The 17,024-nt window shown below is 63.5% G+C and overlaps 2 protein-coding genes across 6 annotated transcripts; both read left to right on the top strand.

The window, feature by feature from the left end:
* Positions 1–420: 420 nt before the first annotated feature.
* TMEM278 (transmembrane protein 278) lies at positions 421–2,481 on the top strand. Of its 2 annotated transcripts, XM_087447009.1 has the most exons (3): positions 421–720; positions 2,143–2,323; positions 2,360–2,469. In XM_087447009.1, the coding sequence occupies exons 1-3, from the start codon at positions 445–447 to the stop codon at positions 2,401–2,403; spliced, it is 501 nt and encodes a 166-aa protein (XP_087303135.1). In that variant the 5' UTR covers positions 421–444; the 3' UTR covers positions 2,404–2,469. The 2 variants fall into 2 exon arrangements, with proteins under 2 accessions (XP_087303135.1, XP_014639279.1); XM_014783793.2 differs by having other exon boundaries at positions 2,143–2,481.
* On the top strand, positions 2,407–16,762 carry VWA1 (von Willebrand factor A domain containing 1). 4 transcript variants are annotated; one of them, XM_087447005.1, is made up of 4 exons: positions 2,407–2,730; positions 10,952–11,509; positions 13,274–13,552; positions 13,661–16,762. In XM_087447005.1, exons 1-4 carry the CDS (start codon positions 2,481–2,483, stop codon positions 13,996–13,998), a joined length of 1,425 nt encoding a protein of 474 aa, XP_087303131.1. In that variant the 5' UTR covers positions 2,407–2,480; the 3' UTR covers positions 13,999–16,762. The 4 variants fall into 4 exon arrangements, with proteins under 4 accessions (XP_087303131.1, XP_087303134.1, XP_087303132.1 ...); XM_087447008.1 differs by having other exon boundaries at positions 13,274–13,536; positions 13,661–13,869; XM_087447007.1 differs by lacking the exon at positions 2,407–2,730 and adding an exon at positions 9,453–9,589.
* The last annotated feature ends 262 nt before the right edge of the window (positions 16,763–17,024 follow it).

Genomic DNA, 17,024 nt, shown 5'->3' with positions numbered 1-17,024 from the left:
GATCAGGGCTGGGAAATGGAGTGGGTGGTGACCTCCACATGGCGGCCACTGATGGGGCAGTTGTCAGAGTCCAGACCTATGAAATGAAGTCGTTGTGTGCGGGCGCTGGAAGCGGGAAGAGGGCGGGCCCAGGAGGGAGGAGGGCTCTACTGTGGGCCGTATGGACAGCTGTGCAGGTCCTGACCAGAGCACTACAGGAGCTGCCTAGCAGAGAGAGGTTCAGCTTGGCAGTCGGGGAAACGGGGGCAGGAGCGTGGCTCTGGAGACTGATGGTTGGGGCTGGACCTACCTGGGCCAGGGTGCTGCCCTCCAACCAGGTCCACTATCTGGTTGCTGGGGTCTGGGTGGGGGTCTGACCTGGGGACCTAGGGTTGACCCTTGGGGGCTTCAGGCCTGCCATCTGACCACCACTGTGAGCCCACCAGGCCCGCTGCCCATGAGAGCATGAGTGAGCAGGAGAGGGAGACAGAGGAAGGTGAGGGAGAGGGCGCTTCAGACACAACACCCATGCTGCCCCGAAGGCTTCCTGACTGCCAGGGCTCAGCCCTGATGTCCCCAAGGTGGGCAGGCCTGGCTGCGGGAGGCCTCGGGACCCTGCTGCTGCGCGGCCGGGCGCTGGCCGGGCTCCTGCTCCACCTGCTGCTGCCCACGACCGTGTTCCTGCTGGTGCTGCTCCCAGCAGCCGCCACCGTCTACCTGGGATTCCTGTGCCACTCGAGGGTGAGCCGAGCCCTCAGTGGGTGGAGGCGGGGGACTGGCCGGGATCCCTGGGGAGTGGGGGTCCTGTGGAAGTTCAGGACCCTGGGGCTGGAAGTGAATCTGCCCCCTTCTGGCACGGCCCCTTTGTCTCCAGAGACACGTGTGCCCCTCCCTGGAGAGCCCTTCTGCCAAGCCCCCTTCCCCCACACGGCCACGGCAAAAGAAGGGCTTTTGTTTGTCACCCGAGGAGACAGCTCTCTCCCCTCCCCTGAGGCCTCCCAGCCTTGTACCAGGGGTCACCAGGGTCTGGACAGCTGGGTGGGGTGGGGAGAGGAGGGGGGTTCCAGGAAGAGAAGATGAAGATATTGTCAAATTTCACCAGTCCACAGCCATTCCCCACCCCTCACCCCCCACACAGGCAGCCCCTCTCAGACTCCTGCTGCCTTGGGCTGGGTTTCCCTGTGTGGAATGGGCTATGGCTTGGTCTGGGGCAGGGAGGATGTAGGCAGACAGGACTCCTCATCCCCTTTCTGTAGGCATAAGGCAGGGGAGAGAGACTGAATACAGGGCAGCAGAAGAGAAGGTGGCACCAGCTGGTGACAGCCTCAGGTAGGGGCTTGAGGTCAGATGCCAGCATAGGGAAGGGCATGGGAGAGCAGAGCGAAGACAAAAGCAAGGGTCCGGCAACAGGGAGACAATTCTCTGAGCCTCCCCTCAAGGGACTCCTACTGGGACCATTTACTGCCTGGGTCCCCCATTTCCTATTCTCTACTCGGAAACTGGCCCACAGCCAGCCCCAGGCGCCCCGCTCCCCCAGCCCTCACGCCCGGCCACGCCCTGTCTGACCAACAGCCCCTCCCCGGTCTAACTTTTCCTTGGCCCCACCCCGGAATTGAGGCCCCGCCCCAGTCCACTTGCTCGTAGGCCCCATCTCTGGCCCGGCCCCCTGGGCGTCTCCCCATCCACCTGCTCCCTGACCCCACCCCATAATTGAGGTCCTGGTCCACCCGCTCCCAGGCTCTCCCCAGGCCACGCCCCACTCTATCTGCTCACAGGCCCCGCCCGGGTGCACTTGCTCATAGGCCTCATCCCTGGCCCCACCCCCAGGCCTCTCCCCATCCACCTGTTCCATGGCCCCGCCCCATAATTGAGGCCTGGCCCACCCGCTCCCAGGCCCCGCCCCTAGGCCGCGCCCCGATCCGCCTCATCCTTGGCCCCACCCCGGAATTGAGGCCCCGCCCCAGTCCACTTGCTCCGCCCCTAGGCCTCACCCTATCCACCTTCTCCCTGGCCCCGCCCAGGCCCACCTGCTCACAGGCCCCGTCCCCAGGCTCTACCGTGGTCCACCTTCTCCCTGGCCCCGCCCCGGAATTTAGGCCCCACCCCCAGGTCCACCTGACCCCCCCCGGCCCCGCCCTTCCTGACCGCGCGCCTCGCCCCCAGGTCCACCCGGCGCCCCGCCCCGCGTGCCGCGTGCTGCTCTCGGACCGCGGCTCGGCTGCGCTCATCGTGCTGGGCTTCCTCTCTCTGCCTCCGCTGCTCGTGCTCGCTTCGGCTGCCCGCGCCCGCCTGGCCCGGTGCCTCCGCCCGCTGTTGCCGCCCCCGGCCTGGAGCCCCGGACCCCGCTGCCACTCAGGGTCCGGCGACGGGGGGCGGGCAGGACGCCCCACCGACGAGGAGGAGCAGCTCTGCGCCCGGGTGTGACCCCCAGAGGCCTCTCCAAAGGACCCTGAAACTTCCAGATCCTGGGAGATGCCGAACTCCCCCGTAACCCCGCTAAGATGTCCCCAGGCCGGCGAGCTCGGGGTCTGCCTCCAGCTCCCGGCCAGGGAATCGCGTGCCTGCCGCGCGGCTCGATGCGCAGTGCTCCGAGCGGCCGCGAGATGGCACCGGCCTGCCCCGCACTGGGTCGGGCCTTCCCCGCCCTGGAGTCCCCCTCGCTGCAGGGAGGCTGCGAAGCCCCCATGGAGGGGGAGATGGCTCTCAGAGAAAGGCGGCCTTCCTGGCTTCTGCCACCCAGCCTGAGACCAGGTTAGAATTCATCCTGTGACCGGGGTCAGGGCTCAACTTGTGACCAGAGTTAGCATTCAGATAGGCGCCAGAGTAAGGGCTCAGTCTGTTTTCTCTGGGTCAAGATCTTCTCTGAGTTGTGTGGTTTTAAGCATGTTTCTAGTTGTGTATATGTTCTTTTTATCCTCTTCGTATACACTGTGTTCCGTTTCCTCGGATTCATACCTTTCATCAGTTCTGGAGAATTCTCATCCATTATCTCTTCAATTCTGCCTCTCATTCATTCTACATATTCTTTCTTGGGGACACCTATGAAATGAAAGCTTCACCTGTTCCCTTTACCTCCCATGTCAGTTCATCTCTCTCTTGTATCTTCCATCTCCTGTCTCTCTGTGCTATGTTCTGGGCAATTTTTTCATCTCCCTCTTCCAGGTCACTACTTCATTGGCTGTGTCTAATCTGCCAATTAACTCATCCATTTAATTTTAAATTAACATATCTAAAAGTTATGCTTGCTCATTATTTAAATCTGATCTTTCTTTTTTTTTTTTTTTGGTGAGGGAGATTGGCCCTGAGCTAGCATCTGTGCCAGTCTTCCTCTATTTTGTATGTGGGATGCCGCCACAGCATGGCTTGATGAGTGGTGTGTAGGTCCACACGTGGGATCCAAACTCTTGAACCCCAGGCTGCTTAAGCAGAGCACACAAACTTAACCACTACGCCACTGGGCCAGCCCCTGATATTTTCCTTTTTAGTATATATTTAGATCTTTTTTTTTTTCTTTTTTGGTGAGGAAGATTATCCCTGAGCTAACATCCATCTCAATCTTCCTCTATTTTGTATATGGGATGCCACCACAGCATGGCTTGATAAGCGGTGTGTAGGTCCGTGCCCAGGATTGGGACCTAAGAACCCCAGGCCTACAAAGCAGAGCTGGAGACTTAACCACTACTCCACCGGCCAGCCCCAGAATCTGATCATTTTTGATGCTCTCTTGGTGCATGCTCACTTTTTTTTTTGGTGAGGAAGATTGTCCTTGAGCTAACATCTATGCCAATCTTCCTCTGTTTTGTACGTGGGACGCCACCACAGCATGGCTTGATGAGTGGTGTGTAGGTCCACGCCCGGGATCCAAACCCTTGAAGCCTGGGCCACCAAAGCGGAGCTCGCAAACAAGCACTATGCCACTGGGCCAGCCCCAAGCTTCAATTTCTTGAACATTTCACGTATAGTTATTTTATATTCTGTACCTGACAATTCCAATTCTTTAGTCTTTGGGGGTCTAAATCTGTTATGTGTTGTTTTTGGTGAGTCTCACTAATAGCACATTGTTTCTTTGAATGTTTGCTCCTCTTTAATTGTCAGCCCACACCTGTGAAGACTCTGAGGATGAGTCCCTGCAGAGAGGACCCCCTTTGTGAGGCAAGACCACCTGGGCCCCGTTAGGGTCCTGGTGTAGTAGCTGCCTGTGTGGAGTGCCCACACTTGTTTCCCTGACTGCAGTGTGGCCAGTATGGCTCTCTGTCCCTGTGTCCAGCGGAGTCTCTACTTTCCCAGTTTCCCTCGTCATCCTGGGTGTCTGCTCGCTATTCTTCTGTTTAATTATTTATTTATTTTTAGTGTTTAATTTTGGGGGGAACTTGGAGATATTTACTTCCTTATGAGCCCAGCAGTGTATTAGAAATGTGATTCGTGCAGAATCTAGTGCTAGCTGAAAGGCTTTTCAAAGGATCTTGTGCACCATATTGCCAGCAGGGCTCTGCCTGCTACTGGCAGGGTCAGGGCTCAGACGTGCCCAAAGGTCAGGGCTCAGGGTTCAGGGTATGACTGGGCTCAGGGCTCATCCCATGGCCTTAAACAGGGCCCGGTGTGTGGCTGGCTCAGGTCCAGCAGGAGTTCTCGGGGTTTTCCAGTGGTCTGTGGCCAGTAAGACAGGAGTCTGGCTGGCTGCCCAGTGCCCAAGGATAACTCGTACCGGTTCGAGGCCGCCTTCCTTCCCCTCCTGCCGGGGCTGGCCAGGCTCTGGCCAGGCGTTAAGGATGAAGACTCTCCTGAGGATTCCCCTGGCCCTGGAGTCATCAAAACAACAGCTGGGCCTGGTGGGGGTGGAGAGGCCGCCGTGCGTGGGAGCTCAGCTGCCCCAGCCGCTGAGTTCGTAAGGTGTGTCCCAGCTTCCCAGGCTGGCCCTGACACCCTGCATGGCCTCCAGCTGGCCCCAGGGACGACCTGCCTCAGCCTCAGCTCTGCCCCACCTGCTCACAGAAGGAACACCCTCGGGGCGAGGGGGGCTGTGGGAGGTTCACAGAAGGGGTCTAGGGGTCTGCTCTTAGGGGGCCAGCTGTCAGGGAAGTCAGGAACATCAGATCGAGGTGCTGAGCTGCTGAGGGGGCCAGGGGGAGACCCCCACTTTGGGTGGTAAGGCTCTTTCCCCAGGTGTCCAGGCCCCTGCCCCCTGGGAGTGTACCTGGCCGTGGGGGGCCTCCAGGCTGCGTGTGCGTGCACGTGTCTGTGTGTGTGTGTGCGCATGTGCGATGCCCTCTGCTTCCCCTTGCGCCCTGGGTGGGGGCGAGTCCCGACCCCACAGGTGTGGGCTCTGCAAGGTTTCCTGACCTGCCCAAGGTCACTTGTTCATTCACAAAGTGTTTTCTGGGAGCTCAGGTGGTGGCAGGCACACCCTCAGACAGCAGCAAGTCGCTAGGAGGGGTCCAGGGAATTTGGCCAGTTCTTTCCCCCGAGCCTGCACCCCAGGCATGTGGGCCGGGCAAGGGGTGCTGGGCAGGAACCGAGCTGGGGTGGGTGAGTGCTCGGTAGGAACAGACAGAGCCCAGCGTTGGCTCTGAGGGCTAAGGCCTCTCCCACTGCCCCCTAGGTCCCACCCCCACCGCTGGGGAGCCCCCCAACCAAGGTGTTGACACAGGTCTCTCCCTCCCTGCCCACTCCTTCCTCATCCAAGCCCACCTGGACCCTGCCTGGGGCTGGGGCAGGTGTGGTGGTCACCGCCCTGATACAGAGGTTCTGGCAGAGGGAACCGAAGAAGCTGAGGGTCTCACCTGGGGAAAGGCACCTGTTCAGAGCCCCGCACAGGCTGAACACCCAGGAGCATTCTGGACACCTGCATTCCTCTCTGCCTCCCACCCCCTGCCTCCTGTTAGGCTGTACCTCTCACGGCAGCTACCGAGGTGTCTCCTTCGAGGCCTGGCATCAGCCCCCACCCTGCCCCTGCACATGCCACCGGTCCTTGCCTCCCCTAAGAAGGCCTGACAGCCTGCCCTTGCCCTTTCTGCCCCCAGGCCTCCTTACTGTCCTCATACACACCGGCCTTCCCCTACCCCAGGGTCTTGGCACTTCCTGCAGCTCCTGCCCACCTGGTCTGACATGGCCCCACCCTCCATCGGAAAAATAAGTAGACAAGCATCTTTGCAAGCCACGGCTGTCCCCCTTCCAGCCTGGCCGTGCTGGGAGGACAGGGCTCTGCCTGGTGCCTGGGTGTCCCCCGTGCAGAATCTGGCCTGTGGCTGGGCCCAGCACAGAGGTGATAGATGAATGCAGACAGGGTGGCACCCACCCCGTGCCCAGGCTGCCCACCCTACCAGCCGTCTCCCCTGCCACTCTGGCTGTTGCCGGCAGGAGGACTGGGTATGGGTCAGCTCTGGGGCCAGAGCGGGCAGGCCTGGGCTCGCAGGCAGTGAGATGATGGGACCTCCAGACCCCCAGGACCGGTCCTCAGGCCCTGGCGCGTCCCTCACCACAAACAGGCAGGTCAAGTCTAAAAGAATGTGTGGGTGGGGCAGCTGGGTGGGTGGTGGAAGGGGCCTCCAGGCCCTGCTGCTCTTGGCTGCCCCCTCCCTCTGCCCGACTTACTGTTGCTGGGGTCGGGTCAGGGGGCCTTGGCCTCACCCCACACCCCCACCCCACGAGAGCCACCCCTTCCTGTTTCTGTGTCCCCTGGTGTGTGCGTGGGTGCTTGTGTGAAAAACAGCAGCACACGGCACCCCGCAGGGTGGGGGCGGGGCCCAGCTGCTCTGCCCCTCAGGCCCAGCAGAGTGCCTTTGCTGGGGTCAGGCATGGGGTCAGAGGCTGCCGGAGCTGCCCTTTTCCCTGGGGTCAACATGACCACAGCGAGCTGGGGACAAAAGGCCCTTCTTCTCTGCAGAGGCTGGACTGACTGTGCAGAGGCGGGAGCCTTCTGCAGATTGGGTCGGGCAAGGCTGGTGCCCACGGAGAGCAGTGTCCCCAGGGTTTGCGGAACTCCCTCCACCTGCCTGTGGACTGACCGCCGGGGTGGGCCAGCTCCTGGAAGTGATGCTTGGGGACTCCTGGACTGGGCCAAGGCTGCGGGGCAGGGCCACCTCAGCACAAGGGCTGTTCCTGCCTCCTGCCTCCAGGACTCCAGGACCAGGCAGGGGCTGGGCCCACTGTGTCCTGGCCACCTCTGTCCTCTGGCCCCTCACCTCTCGGCCTGTCTTCCTCCAGAGAAGTTTCCAGACTATTATCTTTGTTTCCTCTGGCATCTGCCTCAAGCTCAGCCCTGGGCCTGACCACTACACCCCTGGCTGACCCCCATGCTCCCCCGGGACCCTCTGCCTGCCTAGTCTCCCCTCTGGGGGTGCAGGACACAGAAGTAAGACTTGCCATGATGTTGGCAGCAGGGGTAGTGTGGCTGGCCAAGCCACGGGGCAGAGCAGGGGACCAGGAGAGCAGAGCTGGGGGGGCAGGGGCAGGGGTTTCTTCCAGGGATCAGGGGAGAGCTGAGCATGAGCAGCGGGAGTGACTGTGGGCAGAGCTGAAGAGGAACTCTGCCAGGGCAGGTGGCCGAGCTCAGCGAAGGCTGGGTAGAGGCCCCGGCTGACCACTCCCAAGGCTGGGCCTCCCATGCTTTCTCCCATTGATAGAGAGGCTGGAGGGAGGAGGGCGGCTGCTTCCTCGAGGGCCTGAGTCACAGCCAAGAAGACCCGCTCAGTTTTTCCAGAAGGGACGGAAACTTCCCCGTCAGTCCAGCAGTGCAGGCCGAGGTGTGACTGTGGGCCTGCCCACTGGGCAGGATGGGGGACAAGCAGGGGAGCCACTGCCTTGCCAGAGGGCGGATCCACTGTGGCCCAGCTTCCAGCCGGGGCAGGTGGGTGCCCAGTGAGATGGAGGATGAACCAGGAAGTGTTTGCATGTGTCTACCTGGGCGTGCCTCCCCCAGGGCTCGCTGGGTCAGCTGTCAGCTGGACCCTGGGGCCGCCTCCAGCTGCTGCTGCCTCCCCATGGCCTCTGCTCACAGTCCCCATCTCCACAGCAGCCCTGGTCAGCCTTGTGCGCTGGGGGCTGGGGGCCTGGTGAGGCCCCTCTGGGCGACACACCCTGGACTTCGGAGGTCCAAGCCCATTGCTCCCCCCACGGGGCCCAGGCGGAAGCACAAGGCAGTTTCTGGTCCCAGCCGAGGCCTGAGGTCTCTGGAGCTGAGCCAGCACCGCCACTGCCAAGATTCCCTGCGAGGGGTGGGGGCGGCGGGACACAGTTCTCGCTTGTTCCTGCCCCAGCTCCTCAGGCTCACTGAGCCGCTTCCTTTTTTAGGCAAAGTCAGAGCTCCAGCCTGTCTCACAGCCCCGCGGCTCTCACCTTCCAGAAAGGGAGGAAGGAAAGCCATTGAGTCCCATCCGTCCTCCCTGCTGAGCATCCTCCTGGGGAGGGGGCAGGGAGAGGACATCCTGGCAGGGACGCCTGGCCGCCTCGCCCTGGGGACCTGTGCCCCCCCAGCTCTGCAGAGAAGAGTAGCTGGGAGAGGGCACTGGTCATCCCACAGGAAGGCATCTTGGGTGTGAGGGGAGCAGGGCTCTCCTGGACCTCAGCTCCTGCCCAGGGGACACTGCCCTGCCTTACCTAAGGGCAGGGAATCTGCCCTGGGGGACTGAGCACCCTTTGGGATACCGCATGCAGCCAGCCACCTCTGGTCCGGCCTCGCTGAGATCCCAGGATGCGAGGCTCCTGTGTCCCCTCCAGAGGGCGTCTCCAGTGGGCTGCTGGGGGTCTGTTCCCAGTCCTGTGTTGGACCTCTGCCCGGACCCTGGGGGACAGCAATAGGACCAGCATGGTCACATTGGACAGGGCCTGAACCAGCCATCCCCAGCTCCTATGACTCTTCCTCCAAGAAGCCAAGCGGTGGGGGCGGAGGGGGGCTTTGTGTCCTTCAAGAAGCTCCCCCTCAAGTGTCTCAGGCTTCTGTCCCGTCCTAATGCCCTTCGTTCTTTCTAAGTTCGGCCCCTCCAATCCCTGTTGGTCAGTCCTTGGGGACACGTGTCCCAGCCCCTAGACACCTACCCCTCCCCCAGCCCTGTGGCCGAGGCAAGTCCAGGGCGTGAGCCTTGGCGGGGGGATGTTGTTCTTGGTGTCACCCCCACCCCCTCACACCGCCTGAGGTTCTCTGGAGCCTGGCTTCAGGGACTCCCAGCACTGGGGAGCCACGGGCAGTGGGCCTGGGGACGACCCAGCTTGGCGGCTCCCTGCTCCCTCCTAGCTGGGAGCAGGGGTCAGCGCAGACCACACCGCCCCACAGCCGGAAAGGGAGACTGCGGTGTCTGTGTGCGCGCACGCCCGCGCGCGTGCCTCGGCCGCAACTCGGTGAGCGCCGCGCGTCGCTGCGCGCCTGGGTCCCTCCGTGTGCGCGTCTCCGCGGAGTCTGTGTGTCTCGGCACGCGGGGCGAGCGCGCGCGGGGGGGCGGGGCCTCTCGGGGGCGGGGCCCGGTGCGGCCGCGCGGCGGCGCGCCCTGCAGCCCCGGAGCCAGCGAGCAGCCAGCGGAGGACGAGCGCGTCCCGTCGCGCGCGATGCTGCCCTGGACGGCGCTCGGCCTGGCCCTGAGCCTGCGGCTGGCGCTGGCGCGGAGCGGCGCGGAGCGTGGTGAGTGCGGCCGGGCCAGGCGGGGCTCCGGCTCCGGCGCCCCCTCCACCCCCGCCGCCCGCGCGGGCCGTCGCTCTCCTCCCGCGGCCGCGGGGCGGGGCGGCCGGCAGGGCACCCCACCCACCTGTGGCGGGCGGGCCCAGGTGCCCCAGGCGGCTCCACCGAGCGCCCGCCGGGGCGTGGAGGCCGCCGTCTGCTCCGCCGGCACCTGTGCGGGATCGTGGGCCCTGGACGGAGAGGGGAGGTGTCCGTCGGGGAGGCTGTCCCTGCCTCAGGTTCCCTCTCCTCGGAATGTCCCTTAGTAGAGGGATGGTAAGAAGGTTGGAGTCGCCCCACGGGATTGGGGGAAACAGGCCGCAAGGCCCAAACCATAACCGAGACACCCCAGCCCTCGTCTACCCATGGCCCAGCGGTGGAGGGACCCATCTGCCTCCTGGGGTGCCAGGAGGAAGGGGAAGGCCCAGGAGGAGCTGCTGCAGCAGGTAACCTGCTTCCTGGGTCCAGATAGAGCAGAGGATGGGGGCCAGGGGAGGGGTGCCATCATCTGTAAGTGGGGTCAGGACTCCAGCCAGGCCATCTGGGCTGTGGGAGGGGCTGCGATCAGTGCTTTGTCTTCCCTATCCCTCCACCTCTGCCCCCAGGCTCCCTAGCTGCTGTGCACCCCCCACCAGTTGCCTCACCGGAGGCTGAACTGTGTGGCTGAAGTCCAGCCTGGAGGCTGCTTCTCTGGACGCCAAGCCTGAGAAAGGAGCCCCTGTGGCCTAGGCCTGTCAACCCACCACTCCTGGGGCTGGGCTAGGACGCTTGGTGACTGCTGAGGAAAGGGAGGGTGGGGCCTGCCCAGTGGCCTAGCGGTTAAGTTCGCATGCTCTGTTTCAGTGGCCCGGGGTTCACGGGTTCAGATCCAAGGCGCAGACCCACGCACCACTCGTCAGGCCACGCTGTGGCGGTGTCTCATATAAAGTAGGGGAAGATGGGCACGGATGTTAGCTCAGGGTCAGTCTTCCTCAGCAAAAAGAGGAAGATTGGCATCAGATATTAGCTCAGAGCTAATCTTCCTCACAAAAAACAGAAAGGAGAGGGAGAGTGTGGAGGCTTGGAGGGGTCAGCTCTCCTTTATAGGTAAGACATGAGCCCAGAGAGTGCCCCAGGTACATGGCCAGGGTGCAGAGCTGGAATCCTCTCCCCTGCACTGGGGTGCCACCCCCAGGACCTTTGGGGTGGGACTGAGCAGGCTTTCAGGGCCTACTTGGGTAAGGGCAAGTGCCAGCTTAGGGAAAGCTCAGGCCCTGGGGGTCCTGCCCTGGGTGTGGGCTGTCTGGGGGACACCACCTGAGGCTGAACCCTCTCCCCTTCCCCCAGGCCCCCCGGCATCGGCCCCCCAGGGGGACCTGCTGTTTCTGTTGGACAGCTCGGCCAGCGTGTCTCACTATGAATTTTCCCGAGTTCGGGAGTTTTTGGGGCAGCTGGCAGCCCCACTGCCCCTGGGCCCTGAGGCCCTGCATGCCAGCCTGGTGCATGTGGGCAGCCAGCCGCACACCGAGTTCCCCTTCAACCAGCACAGCTCAGGCGCGGCTGTCCAGGATGCCATCCGTGCTGCAGCCCAGCGCATGGGTGACACCAACACTGGCCTGGCACTGGCGTACGCCAAGGAGCAGCTGTTTGCCGAGGCGGCAGGTGCCCGGCCAGGGGTGCCCAAGGTGCTGGTGTGGGTGACAGATGGTGGCTCCAGCGACCCTGTAGGGCCTCCCATGCAGGAGCTGAAGGACTTGGGTGTCACCATCTTCATCGTCAGCACTGGCCGTGGCAACCTCCTGGAGCTGTCGGCCGCTGCCTCTGCCCCTGCTCAGAAGCACCTGCACTTTGTGGACGTGGACGACCTGCACATCATCGCCCGGGAGCTGAGGGGCTCCATTCTTGGTAGGTGGAAGGAGGCAGGGCCTGGGGGGACCCAGGAAGAGAGCTGGGGTGAGACTGGAGCAGGGGCCAGGGCTGCCAGGATAGTGGTGCTCCCTGGGGGTTCAGTGGGGAGGTGATATACAGCTTCTCTGTGCATCCTCCAGGGACACGCTCCAACCGTGCGCCCCTACCTGGGCTGTGGTGGGACAGAGGGGCCAGCCTGAGTAAACACCTCCCCGTGGGGTTGTCTGCTGACAGGCCCAGCCAAGGGCTGGAGGCCCATGGAGTGGGGGGCGTGGTGTGGGCCAAGGGGCCCAGGGCCTGCACTGGTGGGATGTGGCTAAGTGTAGAGGATGAGGAAGGAGGTTCCAAGCCTGAGCACTCTGCAGATGGGTAGCATTTGCTCCTGGACGTGTCCCGGGTCACCACGCCTCGAGAGAGAAGAGCCAGAGGGTCAGAAGGGGCTGGGATTGCCTCTCAAAGAGCTTGGGCCCTACTCCGCGGGGTGAGGACAGCCACTGAGGAGTTTGAGTGGGTTTGTGCTGCAGGTGGTTGTGGGGATTGCTGGAGAGAAGGCCGGACAAGGGAGAGGCTAGTAGCTCCCCACTGACTTTCTTCTGGACCCCCTCGCCACCCACCCTCAGTGAAACCCTGCAGGGGGAGGAGCTGGAGATGAAAGGCCTGGTCACTGGCTCAGCCTGCTGTAGCCACTGAAAAATGCCACTAACCCCAGGGTTCTTCCCCAGTCTCCGCCTGTGGGTTAATCATTCAGCTGAAACTGGAAGGAGTTGGACTGTGGGTGGGAGGGAGTAGAGGGTCCTCCTGAAGATTTCCCCCAGGGACACCTAGCCCCTGGTGGCCCCTGGGTCAGCCTCTGTGGCTGAGCCTGGAGGGGACAGCAGGAGAAAAGGCAAGCAGCTGGACAAGAATGCCCCAGGCTGCTGGGCAGTCAGGCAGTAGGGTGTGGGCTCCTGGAATTGGGGGCGGGGTCTGAGTGTGGGGAATGGGCAGGAGAGCCAGTGCCAGACTGCAGCTGGGGCACCGGGCACTAAAGGAGGAATCACCAGATTCCCAGACATTTATCAGCCTTACTCGCCTGCACGGTCACTTAGGCGGCAGTGTGGTGCTTGGTGTCACAGGCTCAGGAGTAACACACATCTGGGGTCCCCCTCTGGAGTGCCCCCCACCACACTCTCCTGGGGACATCAGGCATGCAGCACCCTGCCGAACCCCAAGTCCAGCTTCTCCTGGAGTTGTCACAACTCCGCCGCCCTCAGGGCATCCCCTGGCCTCTCATCTCCTGGCTGCACCATCAGCCCCCCTTTGCCTTGACTGTCCAGAGCTGAGCTGACCCCAGACCCTGGGCTGGCTACTCGGGCTGGGCAGGGGGCTAGTTCTCTGTTCTCGTTCACCATCTTGGGACCTGCCACCTTTGAGGGCCCTTTGTCCAAGCCACTGGACTGGGTGGGAGGTGGCTGCTATAGCTCCCCACTGGTCTGGGTTTGGGGCCTGGGCAGGCAGGGAAGCTCCTGATGGGGCCTGAAGTGGGGGGCTGTACTTCCATCCTGTGTCGTCGTCCCCCCCACCAGTTTGCATATCATTATCATCCGCTGGGCCTGGTGGAGGCGGGCCTGGCTGCCCAGCTCCTAGTCCCCGCATCTCTCTGGCCAGGTGGCCCATACCCCTGCCTCTGATCTAAGGGTCTTCGCTGAGTCAGCAGTCAGGGCCCCAGGTCCGGGCGCAAAAAGGCGACCTCCGTTCCCTGACCTCCTGCACCATCCGCAGACGCGATGCGGCCGCAGCACCTCCATGCCTCTGAGGTCACGCCCAGCGGCTTCCGCCTGGCCTGGCCGCCCCTGCTGACTGCCGACTCGGGCTACTATGTGTTGGAGGTGGCGCCCAGCGCCGAGCCAGGGACCGCGCGTCGCCAGCAGCTGCCCGGGAACGCCACGGACTGGGCCTGGGACGGCCTCGACCCCGACACAGACTACGACGTGGTGCTGGTGCCCGAGTCCAACGTGCGCCTCGTGAGGCCGCAGCACCTGCGGGTGCGCACGCTGCTGGGTGAGGCGGGGTCGGGGCGCCGGTGGGGCCTGGGGCCGCGGGGCTGGGCCGGGAGGTGGGGCGGGGGCGCGGGGCTGGGACCCCGGCTCACAGGCTTTTCCCCCGCAGAGGAGGCCGGGCCGGAGCGCATCGTCATCTCGCACGCCCGGCCGCGCAGCCTGCGAGTGAGCTGGGCCCCAGCACTGGGCCCGGCCGCCGCGCTCAGCTACCACGTGCAGTTCGGGCCCCTGGGGGGCGGCGCGGCGCAGCGCGTGGAGGTGCCCGCGGGCCGCAACAGCACCACGCTGCAGGGCCTGGCGCCCGGCACCGCCTACCTGGTGACCGTGACGGCTGCCTTCCGCTCCGGCCGCGAGAGGGCGCTGTCGGCCAAGGCCTGCACGCCCGACGGCGAGCGCAGCCGCCCCCCGCGCCCCCCGCCGCCGGGATCTGGGGGCCGCGAACCGTGAACCGGCCGCCCCCGCCCACCCGAGGGCCCCCTTCTCCCGAGCCCGGCGGGGGAGGTGCCCGCCGCCGAAACCGGGGTCTTGCCCGGGAGGTGGGGGTGCTGGCCGGGCCTGACGCCCCAGTCCTCCTCCGCGGCCGGAGGGCTCCCTGCTCTGGCGTCTGCTCTCCAGGCGGACCTCGCCTGACTCCTGGCCGGACCCTCCACTGCAGCCCTGGCAGCAGCGCGTGCCGTCGCGACCCTTCCCCTGCGCGACCCAGAGCTGGGCGCTTGGCGGTGTCTTTTGGTCAGGATTCAGCGGGAGATGAACAGGCAGTCTAGGGGCGGGTTGAGAATGTAAGCCCCAGGACTGGCCCCAGGGCCCAGGAGCGGAGAGTGGCTGGACAGCCGGACCTCCCGCTTGTATGAAGGGCCAGTCCCTCTGGTGGCAAGGGCTGGCATTGTTCGAGGAAGTGTGGTCCAGCTGGCCGCTGAGCCCCTATGGCCACTCAAGTCCTGGATGTTGATAGAAGGTGAATGGGGGATGGGGAGGAGCTGGCTCTGGCCAGGTCCCAAAGGCTTCCTGGAGGAGAGAGGATCTGTAAAAGGGCAGGGAGGAGTGCTGCCATGTTGATGGTGTGGTCAGTGGCTGAATGGGTGGAAAGGCAGCCTTCCTATCCAGGACCCTGCTGGGCCCAACTACGGCCACCCCAGATGCAGACAGCACCTTTGGGAGGAACAGGACTGCAGCCTGGCTTTCAGGACCCTGGAGGCAGGAGAGCTCCTTGCCCCACCAGACCCCAAGGCCAGCACTGGCAGGGAGCCTCCCTGCTTCTGGGTGGTGGGCTTCCATGTGTGGGGGGGTGGGGACAAACAAGGTTCTCCTGGGTGGGTTCACCCCAGCAATTCTCTGCAGCATCTTCTGACCCCACCTCCCCTCACTACTGACTATCCTGGGGCCACCAGACAAGTCCCAAGGGCAGGCAGTACTACTGCGCCTCAGCCCCACCAGGCACGTCCACGTCTGCCTGCACCAGCTCAGTGCTCACTTTGCCTCCTCCCCACTAACATCCCAGACTTTAAAATACAGTAAATCAGATGTAAGCTGAGCCGTGCAGTCTCCTTAGAGTGCTTTACTCCTTGTCAAAACACACCAACCCATCAAGTCTCCAGTGGAGCACTGATGCTGCCCCAGCTGGTGCTGGGGAAGAGGAGGGGGGCCGTCCTCCTCTGGCGCCGGGACTCAGACCACCATGCCATCTGTGCCCCTTGTGCACCTCCTCGAGAGCCTGGGCCCCATTTCTGCGGGCCAGGACCCTGCGGTTTGGACCCGTGGTTATTGGAATGAGGGGACAGTGGGCCTGGCTCTTCCGGGCTGCCCCCGCCACAGCCTTGTGCCCAGGGTGCCCTCTGCTGGCAAGATGACGCCCTCAACTGTAGTTTGACTCTCCACTGCCCCTGCTAATGGGAAACAGAGACCCTAACCCAAGCAACTGCAGGGCTGAGAGAGGTGGTCTTGAGGCCCCTGACGGGTTCTCAGTCCGCCTGCTCGGTCTTGGCTGGCGTGTGTGTGGGGGCAGCCTTTATGCAAACTGGCCTGTGGCCATTTCTCAAGAGACTGACTCTGAGCATCATGAGGCCCCTGCCCAGGTACCCCAGGCTGGCACCCCTCCTAGCTCAGTGTTCTGGGGGGCCAGCTGTGCACGAGCCCAGGGTTTGCCTACGTGACGATGGCAGGGAGACAAAGGGCCCCACCCTGCCTGTGTGAGCAGAACAAGCAGAGTGGGAACGGGAGCCAGGGCGGTGGGTACAGGGCCTCAGGGGCAGATGGCAGTGCCTGGCCAGGCCAGACTCGGTCAGGGGGCCACAGCTGGGTGGGTGTTGGGTTTCTCCTCCATGCCCTGCAACCCCCTCGAGTCAAGCCCGGGGAAGCCTGAGTGGGACTGTGGCCTGTGTGGCCACTGCATGTTTCTGCTTACACCTGACCAGTGGTCAGCAGGCTGCCGAGGGTCAGAGACTCCTATGACCTCAGCCTGGGACTTGAGCCTGATCTGCCCCCAAGGGGCAGGATGCCCCTAAGCAGGCCTGTGTCCCACACCCCAGTCCCTCGGGTGCTCAGAGGTCCAAGTCCATCGGCCACTTGGACGGATCCCCTTTCTGCACTGAGCCCCCTGGTCCAGCTTGTGGAGCACTGTGCAGGCAGTGGGAAAAGCAGCACGAGCGTGTTGGCAGGTTGTTTCCTGACGGCACCGTCACACACTAGAGACAAGCCGAGTGATGAGCTCCTTCCCCCAAAACACGCCCTCAATCCCGGGAGAGGGCAGAGCAGCTGCAAGACACATACCCCTAGTCCCTGGAAGAGGCCCCGGCTTCGCCTCATCTCTGCTGGACGACACTGAGGCCCAGTGAGAGGAGTCCCACGTCCATTTCCACGCCAAGGAAGGCCTCTCCTGGAGGAAGCGCTGCCCTTGGCCTCGTCCCAGGCAATTCTGAAAGGTCCTTGAGTCTGCGCCCTGTCTGGGAACATTCTCCAGGAAACAGTTTTGTCCTGGTCTCCCCTCACACCCCTCCACCTCCCCTGACCTGCAGCCTTGACTCCTCGGTCAACTGTGGGTCTGGGGCCGAGGCTGAGGCCTGCCAGGACTGACACATGCCACTTCACAAGGTAACCAGGAGCTTCCCGACGCATACCTGGAAATCAAGAAGGGCTGTGCTGTGGTTGCTTCTGCTTGCGGCAAGAAAAGCAAGAGGTTGTGATCCACTGGGCAGGCAGGCATCCACATGGCAGGACGGGGTGGGGCCGGGAGGAGCCTGGCCACCCTGAGGGGACCCCAAGAGGAGGGGACCCCAAGGGGAGACTCCTCTGCAGCGGGGAGGGGGGCGGGGGGGTGTGGACGCCCACGTGAGCTGCTCTCACATCTGCTGGTTCTCACACTCCACCAGGGAAGGGCTGCTGCTGCCGTCCCTAATTTGATGAGGAGAAACCCGAGGCTTTCACCAAGGCTGTGCGTCACACTCATGCTGTGTGGGGCTCGCCCAACAGCAGGGGGC

Source organism: Ceratotherium simum, chromosome 22 (genome assembly GCF_057802395.1).
Source record: "Ceratotherium simum simum isolate JZ-2026a chromosome 22, ASM5780239v1, whole genome shotgun sequence".
In the NCBI taxonomy this organism is placed as follows: Eukaryota; Metazoa; Chordata; class Mammalia; order Perissodactyla; family Rhinocerotidae; genus Ceratotherium; species Ceratotherium simum.
The sequence above is the reverse complement of the archived record's forward strand: the minus strand, read 5'-3'. Positions and strand labels throughout refer to the sequence as shown.